This window comes from Apis florea, unplaced genomic scaffold (assembly GCF_048593485.1).
Source record: "Apis florea isolate Af1SG1 unplaced genomic scaffold, ASM4859348v1 contig_3391_pilon, whole genome shotgun sequence".
Taxonomy (NCBI): Eukaryota; Metazoa; Arthropoda; class Insecta; order Hymenoptera; family Apidae; genus Apis; species Apis florea.
This window is the reverse complement of record NW_028256754.1, coordinates 1,820,235-1,829,459: the sequence shown is the minus strand read 5'-3', so window position 1 is coordinate 1,829,459 and position 9,225 is coordinate 1,820,235. Positions and strand designations below refer to the sequence as shown.

The window sequence follows — 9,225 nt, the reverse complement described above, 5'->3', positions numbered from 1 at the left end:
TCAGCGAAGAAAGTAATGATATTGTACGTATACAACATCCTCTATAAGTTTCATTTAAATTATTTAAATTATTTAAATTATTTGTTGTTTTGAAATCGAAATACAGAAACTTTTTAAAAGCTATATTTTGGAAAAATTGAGACAAATTTATAAAATTAAAAATTAAATATATAATAATTTTCAATACATATTTAATATATATATGTATAAAAAATTAAATCATAGAATATTTTTTGAAATTAATTATTAGAAAATTAGAAATTATATCATAGAAATCTTCTGAAAAAAGTTAAAATGAAAAAATTGCAATTATACATTATAATTATATATATAAATTATAAATTAAGAACGATAGAGTTTTTCTATAAATTTTTTATAAGTTATTAACATTTAAAAAATTAAACTATGAAGAAATTCATAAAAATTTCGATTATATATTCGATTGTTATAAATTCTGAAATCTGAAATAACAAAAATTTTTGTTCATATATTATAAAATTTATCAAATTAATTTTTAAAAAAACCTTTTTTATTCACTATAAATTGCTTTATCATAAATATCTATCTTATTATGAATTGATTTATTCAATATTAAAAAATTTTCGATGAAACGAAACAAATAAGTAATAACACATGATATTTATGAATATTAGTGTACACATGATCGTGCGAAGCAAGAAAGTTTCTTCCGAGTATTGTATGAGGAAGAGCATTCATAATTAGCATTGTGATACTCTGATTCTGCTTCTGTTTCTTAAAAGGCAAGAAATGGATCACGAATGTATGACGCAAGGATTAATTAAATCTCGAATAAATAATAAGGACCTATCCTTACAATATAGGCTCTGTATTAAAGAAGCTAAATAAAAGGAAATTTACACAAATTAACACAAATTATTCTATTATTTATATTATATACTATATCTCTTCTTATCGTTGTGTAAAACTTGAAACTTATTAAGTAAAATTTGATATAATTTATGTTCAATTTTTTATGGATATTAGATGGAACAAAGAGATTAATAGAAAATTATAAAATAAAGAAAGCATTAATTAAATACTTTGAGATGAAATTAAAAAATAATGAATATAATAATGATTAGATTAGTTTTATCTTTATAATATCTAATATTACATAGATTGCAATGTTGTAAGTAGTACATACAAAATAGAATATAAAATCTAATACGTATTATTGATAACTAGTGAAACTTGGAATGTAGATAATGCATTTAAAAATTTACATTTAGAAATAATATTAACTTTATTAAAATTATAATAGGTAAATACTATTTTTTAATAAACATTATCAAAAATTTTTAATTATTTTTACAAATTACAATAAATATATTCTAAAATAATTAAAAATAGCTTTATTATTCTGCATAATTATTATATATATGATATATATAAATTTTTTAAAAAAAGAAAAATTCAAATAGAAAAATCTAATTTTATATTTTTTTTTTTGCACGTAAAATAATTTTCTATCAATTATTCATTCAATCCAAAATTAAATTCTTTACGCATATTTAATTTATTATTATTTTTTTTAAAAATAATATTTTTGTAATTGTATTATTTTATAATACATATAATTTTTTTTAAAAAAAAATTTTATTTCTAACACTCTTAAGACTGTCTTACTTAATCTCAAGACTCCTCAGATTTTTATATATACATTTTTTCCAATATACAATAATAAAATAATTATTCATTTTCCAGTCTCGAAAGTCTTTATTTTCGAAAATTAGGAAAAGTGTTGGTTCATTTCAGTTATTTCCGCGAGCACAATAAACGACGACACTAAAAACGATTTATTATCGGAAGTAAATGCTGAAAGTATTTGTAAAACGGTACGATGCACTTTTACGCGTTCTTCGGAACTGGATGCTTATTCGAGCGTTTCCGTTCACTTGAGCGGTGTTAAGTAATCGTCTGATAAAACATTTCGATTCATTTTTTTTTTCTTTTTAAAAAGCATTTACATAATCCTTATGACCATTTCTTTGTATGAAAAATCAATTTGTTTCGTTATATTATTTGGATAAATTGTTTCTTTTTTAAAAAGTATTTGCGTAATCCTTACGACTACTTCTTTGTATAAAAAATGTAAGTTTGTTTCGTCTTGTTTGTTAGTCAACTTGTTCTATTATGTAATTTTGTGTTTGGATAAATTGTTTCTTTTTAAAAAGTATTTATATAATCCTTATGATCATTTCTTCATAAGAAATATAATATATAATATAATATAATATAAATATAATATATAAAAATTTGTCAACTTGTTTCATTAATCAATTTATTCTATTATGTAATTTTGTGTTTGGATAAATTTATTCTTTATGCGAGATGAATATATATATTTAATAGTTATTTGAATAAATACATTTATAATTGGAAATTAATTATAAGATTTCTTAAAAGATGTCTAAGATTTTTTAAATTAAATTTTTTTAATTAAATTAAAATTTATATACAGAAAATATTTTTGCAATATAAATCAATGAAATTTATTTGCAATAAATCATATACTATAAAATAAACAATAAATAAGAAAAACTTATAAATATTAACAATAAAAACGTAACTCTTCTCATATACAATTTGACATTTTATCTTAATGAAATGCAAATCTCAAATAAAATCATTTTTTACAATTATTGTAACAAAAAAACTCACAGATATGGTTGTATTAACATCTAGATAAAGTCTGAAGTATGATTGCTTGACATTTGAAAAATTAATGATAAATTTTTTTCACTTCTAAAGAATAATCATATCAATTCTGACTTTTCTATTTTACTCTATTATACAAGTATCTACAATATTTGTATAAAGAACAAAAATAACTAAATTTTTAAATTGAAATTAAAAGAAATTTTTTTTAATCATTAATATTTTCCATTGATATTCTTCTGCATTACCTCATTTACCAAAAATATTGTATGTTTTTAACTTCGTATGTTTCATAATCTTTTATAATTTTAATTATTAGTATGTTATTCGCTATGAATAATTTTCAATTTTCAATTCGGCACAAGTTTCGACAAATTTATTGACAATTCTACTTATGTTATATTTGTCAAAACATATTAAATATTTTTACTAAAAATAACAAGATTCATAATCAAACCTTCTTCTTTTTTCTTTCTTCGAACAAATTTTCTTTGATCCTCGCTATGAATAAGTTTCAAACCAATATACTTTCAGCACGAGTTTCTATCGATTGTTGGCAAAAATCCTAAACAAAATGCAAACGAATACACGAAAGCCGCTCCATACGAGAAAGAAGGCGGAAAGAAAAGGAAGAAATGGTTTCTCGTTCGGAACCGACGTTCACCGTCCTACCTGTTCGTCTCCCACCTGCTCTGTGCAGAAGGAACTCTTCCTTCGGAGAGAAGTAAAACTCTCAGACGTTTTCAGATCTCCAACAGTCCCGAACTCGTCCTCGTCAACGTGTGAACTTATCAGCCAACCAAGTCTGACGCGTTTTCGCCATTGTCCTCTTGTTTTCGCTTCTCCGAGCAACACGAGAAACACGGAGAGAAGATACGACCGAGTATTCTTTCTTCTCGCTAAAACAGGCTTGGGAACGTTATTTTCCCCTTCGAGATACGCTTTCGTTTGTTTTCGTTTGTTTTCTTCTCATAGAATAATTTCAGATTCGTTTCTTCTTCTTTTTCTTCTTCTTCTTCTTCTTCTTCTTCTCTCTCTCTCTCTCTCTCTATTTCATTTCGTTCGTTAATAAGTTAATAAATTTGTTGTATACATACGAAGAGTGAAGAGTATAGAGAGGATTTATTTGAGGGAAGTTTAAAAGGAGAAAGCAGTGGTTCTATCGATTAAGTTTGAAATAGTTATCGAAGAAGAGAGAAGAAAAGAGCGTAGTGTATCGATGTTCCGGTGGTGAAGTTTCGTAAAAAGAAAAAAAGAGGAAATTCAAGTGCGAATACTGATCGATAATCAAAGAGAAAGGAAGACCGTTGACGTGATGAGACGGAGGAACGTGCTTCTGTGCTTTCTGTGGATCGTTGCGATCCTGAGAATAGAGGATTTCGTGGTTGCTGAAGCTGATCCGGCAATTTTGTCAGGATCTGATTTGAGTCATTTCCAACAGGTAAGGAAAATATTTTGTTCAATATATTCTTCTTTTTCTTTTCTTTTTTTTTTTTTTTTTTTTTAGAATTATTTAGTACTTTTTTTGAAAAGTAATTTAATTATTTTTCTTATCGATAATAAATGTGGTTTTTCTTGAATATTCGATTATTGAAATTGCTGATTTTTTAAGATCATCTATTTGTGATATAATAGATATAATGTTATATTAAATTAAATAATTTTGAGAATTGATATTAAAATTAATTTGAATAGTTAGAGAATTTTTGAGTTAGAAATGTTAAATCGATTTATGAATGAATTATATTATTATATAATTTAATTGCATTTTTAAAATTATTTCAATTGTAATTATTTTCAAAATTGAAGTATAATATTATGATAATGTTAAAGATACAATAAGAAAGAAACATGTGCATGATTTAAAGAAAAAAAAATATGATCAATCACAAATTAAAGAGAAAGTTAAGAGGTTAAAAATTTGCTTAAGAAAGTGCATTCACATTCATAATATTAATATTTACTGTATAATACAATATTAATGAGATTTACACATCATTTTTACATTAATAATGCAAATAGAATGTGAAAATATTGATAGAATTTTCGTTTACTCGTTTATAAATGAATTATCTATATGATATATGAAATTCATCCTTTCTTTTTCTTATTTATGTACATTTTTTTTTATATGCAAAAATAATATTAATACTTTTATGTTGATACATTATAAATCGATGAATATTTTTTCATAAAAAATTTTAATTATTATCAAGAAAATATATCAATAACCCTATGTATGCCTATTTTGACCAAATTTTATACAATTGTCCATTGGATTATCGATTTAAAATGTATTCGTACTGTTTCTTTATTATCTTACCTTTTATTTCTTCTACTTAAATGTTTATAGATCATAAAAAAAATATAAAAAGTATAAATATATAAATATAAAAAATATAAAAAAATAGTTTGAACAAAAATTATGATGTTTTTAAGTCTTTAAGAATTATCAAAAAAAAAAAAAAAAAATCAGAATAGAAATTTAATTTTCACAAAGAAATGATTTTTTTCTAAAATTTTTTGTCACAGATTTATTATTTTTTAGAAAAATTCTAATTTTTATTTCAACTATCTTTTAATATTTTTATTGTTTATAAACACTTAAATAAAAAAGGAATTTGAATGAAATTAAAGTAGAAAAATATTATATTAATAAAAATATTCCCCAACCAAAGAAAACAATATCTACTGAATTCACAACAAATCATATTGATGATTTTAAATATTTAACATTTTAAGAAACAATATCTTATAATATACTTTTCTTATTTATATATTTATTTTTTTTGTTATATCTATTTTTTTTATTATTTTCTATTTATTTTATTATATTGTTTTATTTCTAATCAATGCCAATCAATATTTTATTAATTGTTTTTGACAAAATATTATATTTTCATATTATTATAACATAACAAGATTTATTATAATATAACAAGATTTAAAATATCAAACTATTTAAAAATACAAATAATAAAATTCATTTTATATTTTTTTATAATATAATTTTCTTTTTCCATAATTAAAATAATAAAAATAGTATTAATCAAGATTGGCAAAAATTTTAAATTGATCCAATAAACAATTATGCAAAGTTCCATTAAAAATTAAAATTCAATCTTTGAGATTTAGATTTTACTGAAAATTTTTTATTTTGAAAAATGTGTATTTCATAAAGCATTCACCTATAAAAAGATCATGTGAATCGATCGATCAAAGTTCTTCTTGATATCAAAGAGATCGATGTTCTTTTTCCATCCTGTAAAATATCCATAAATTGAATACAATGTACAAGAGAATTATTTTCGAGAATCGAATAACCAAGATTTCCAAATACATGTTATATCTCGGTTCAGAAATCGTCGAGATCGCTCACGAAAGGATTGACTTTCTTAATGATTTGAATATCATTGTAGCAGAAATTACCGTGCGAATATGAATCGAGATATCTCAGTATTTCTCGTAACGTGCAAACTAAATACATTTTTCTTGGAATTCTTGCAATCGTTCAGGAAAATGATTTATATCGTCGATTATTTCTATTAAAAAATGTTAATAGAGCCAATTTCTTATCTCGTTTAATAATGAAAAAGTGACTTTATATTTTTTATTAAATACTACTATTGATGGAAAGTATTATTGTATTATATTAAGTATTATATTACATTATATGTATTATGTAGTATAATAGAAATACAATTGTATCCGTATATTGTTTCTATATATTGAAGATAATTAAAATTTAGAGATTTAGAAATTAACAAATTGTTTAAAAGTTAATATTTATTGCAATATTTATAATATTTATTTATATATTTAATATAATTATATAATATTTATAATTATAAATTTTTCAATTTTAAATGAATAACTCTGTTTTTATGATGTATTGAATGATCATTAAATCATTATTATATCATCTTAATATAATAACTTATTTATATTATGTTATTATAACATAAATTTTTGAGTAACTTCAATATTTTAAGTAACACTCAAAATTCTATCTAATATATATAATTTAAATATTTAATATATAATTTATATTATATAATTCAAATTTAATAAAAAATTTTATGTAATAATATTGCTATATTATAATATAATATATATATATAGAATAATAATTAATATTATATAATTTTTGAAACTAAAATTCCTTGTTCAAATTTGCATCTCATTTCAACATTTGCATTATGTAATAATGTATAATTCTTTCTTCAACATTTCTAATTATATTAATTAGAACTTCAATAATTATGTTAAGTCGATTAACATGCACTTGATAATTTATACATATAAAAATATTTTCAAATATTTTAAAAACAAAATTTATTAAAATCTTATTTTAATCTTTTATTTAAAGAAAGATATACTTAAAGTATGAATATGCAATCTGTGAACAATTTTATTCGAAAAATTTCATAACACAGAGATAAGATAACGTTACTATTTTCCTTTTTTCCCTTTTTCCTCAAAAATTTAACGTTGCATCAATTTTTAGATCGTAGGGATGAGAATTTATGTGTAGATCGAATGATTCATATTACGATATAAAAACTATCGTTTAATAAAAAAAATGTAACATGTAATTTTCCTTTTTCGAAAAATTAGGTAAAGAAAATAGATTTAGAAAATTATGGATCAGATCTATATTTATAAATTATTTTTTTACGCATTTCAACTTTATGAAATTTCACGAAATTTCTTTATTTCATATTTTCAAGCCTTCACGAATTCAACAACATACTTCAATATTTGAAAGTTTAATATATTTTTTATTTAAGTTTAACATTATCTACAATTTCTTCCAATAAATTTTACGAATCTCTCATCATGTAATAAACGCTATCGCATCCAGCTATCGAATTTCGAAAGACTTTTTTTTCGCGATCGTTTCACATGCAACACGATCTAACAACTATCGAGCATCGCCTGACAAAGAAATTTCCACGTAGTGCGTTCCAACGTACAATTAAAATCTGTTTTCAGATCTCTCCGCCTGTTACAAACGAGGTATGCATGTATATACAGTATATGCACGGTGTGAAAGCTATTTGCAATAAGTATGCAGATTTGATGAAATTACTTCGGTCACTCTCATGCCTGACGTAATCAGGCCATAGTAAGTAAGAACACTTTTGCGAGCCTTTTTTTGCTATCTTCCTGGACAATCGCGAGCAAATTTCACTGGTTTTAGCCGGTAAAATCCACAAAAAAGAAACAGTTACGACTCTGCTTAATTTTACTCGCTCTGTTAAAGCTTCTTCGCTTGCGTTGCGATCTTTTTTCGCACGTTTTCGATTTCACTCGACGCCATTTCTATTTTTTCGATCCCTTCGACGCAGTTAACAAGTTTTATATTTATTGAATTTTTATTATTCACGCATTGCATATCAATAACAGTTTTCTTTCCTATAATTTCCTCAAATTTACTTCTACGGAGTACGTTTCATACGATATGATAAATATACGTGTAGTAACTTTTCTCACTTTTGATAATACTAGTATAGACTTCTTTTATGTAAGTTTTATTGGTGAAATGTTATTTTAGTTGCAGAAATTTTAATTTATTAATATTAATATTTTATTATCATCATATTTTATTATTTTATTATCGGAATTATAAATTTGTTCATTACTTCATGAAAATAAATAAAAATATAATATTTCTTCATTTAATGTTCGAGATAATGATAATATGTTTAATTTAATTGGAAACGCTTAAATATATTAGAGAAATACAAGTAATATTAAAAAATATTTTAGATAACAAAGATACATTAACAATTTTTCTATAGACTTTTTGTACTTCTATGTAATATGTAATCGGACAAATAGAATTGTTTAACTTTGTATAATAAATAATAAAATCGAAGAATGATTTTGATAATCCGTGATATGAAAACGATTATAATATCAATATTACGATAACATTAGCGTGTTATTTAATTAAAAAAATTAGCTACGATACTGGAGAAACATTAGAAATAAGTTTATTTTAAATAAATGTATATTATGATATCTGCAATACATATTGAATATCGTATTATTAAAAATTGCAATTAATTTAACAGAACTCTTCTTTAAATAGCATATTTTAAAATTCAAAACAAATATTATTGGCAGTTGTATAGTTATATTGTTTATGTTTCTGCAATTATTCTAAAATGATTCTACTCAAGATTTCTCTTTGTCATCAAATTCGATGTTAAGTCGTTGGAAAGAAATAATACTTCGTGAAATTATTCTCTTGCGTGATTCTTAGTTTATATTTTCGTTCATAAAATTTATTAAATTTTTAACAAATCATGTAATGTTTTTGAAAATAAGAATATTTGAGTTCAATTCTGTAAACATAATTAAGTGAAAAAACAGAAAAGGAATATAGAATAAGTTTTACAATGAGAATATTCAAGTTAAATAGAATAATATTAAAATAAGTTTTATAATATAATAATATAATAATTCTTTGTGCTTTGTTTTGATAAAAAATTATTAAGAATTTTTCCATTCTTTATAAATTTTTCAAGATTATAGATA

The 9,225-nt window shown here is 22.5% G+C and overlaps 1 protein-coding gene across 1 annotated transcript in view; it reads left to right on the top strand.

Annotated features, from left to right (window-relative positions):
* The first annotated feature begins 3,414 nt into the window (after window positions 1-3,414).
* LOC100872864 (uncharacterized) overlaps window positions 3,415-9,225 on the top strand; it is a 36,700-nt gene continuing 30,889 nt past the window's right edge. Inside the window, exon 1 of the mRNA XM_086912528.1 lies at window positions 3,415-4,120. Coding sequence (XP_086768654.1) covers window positions 3,995-4,120 — 126 coding nt within the window. The 5' untranslated portion in view covers window positions 3,415-3,994. The remainder of the gene's footprint in view (window positions 4,121-9,225) is intronic.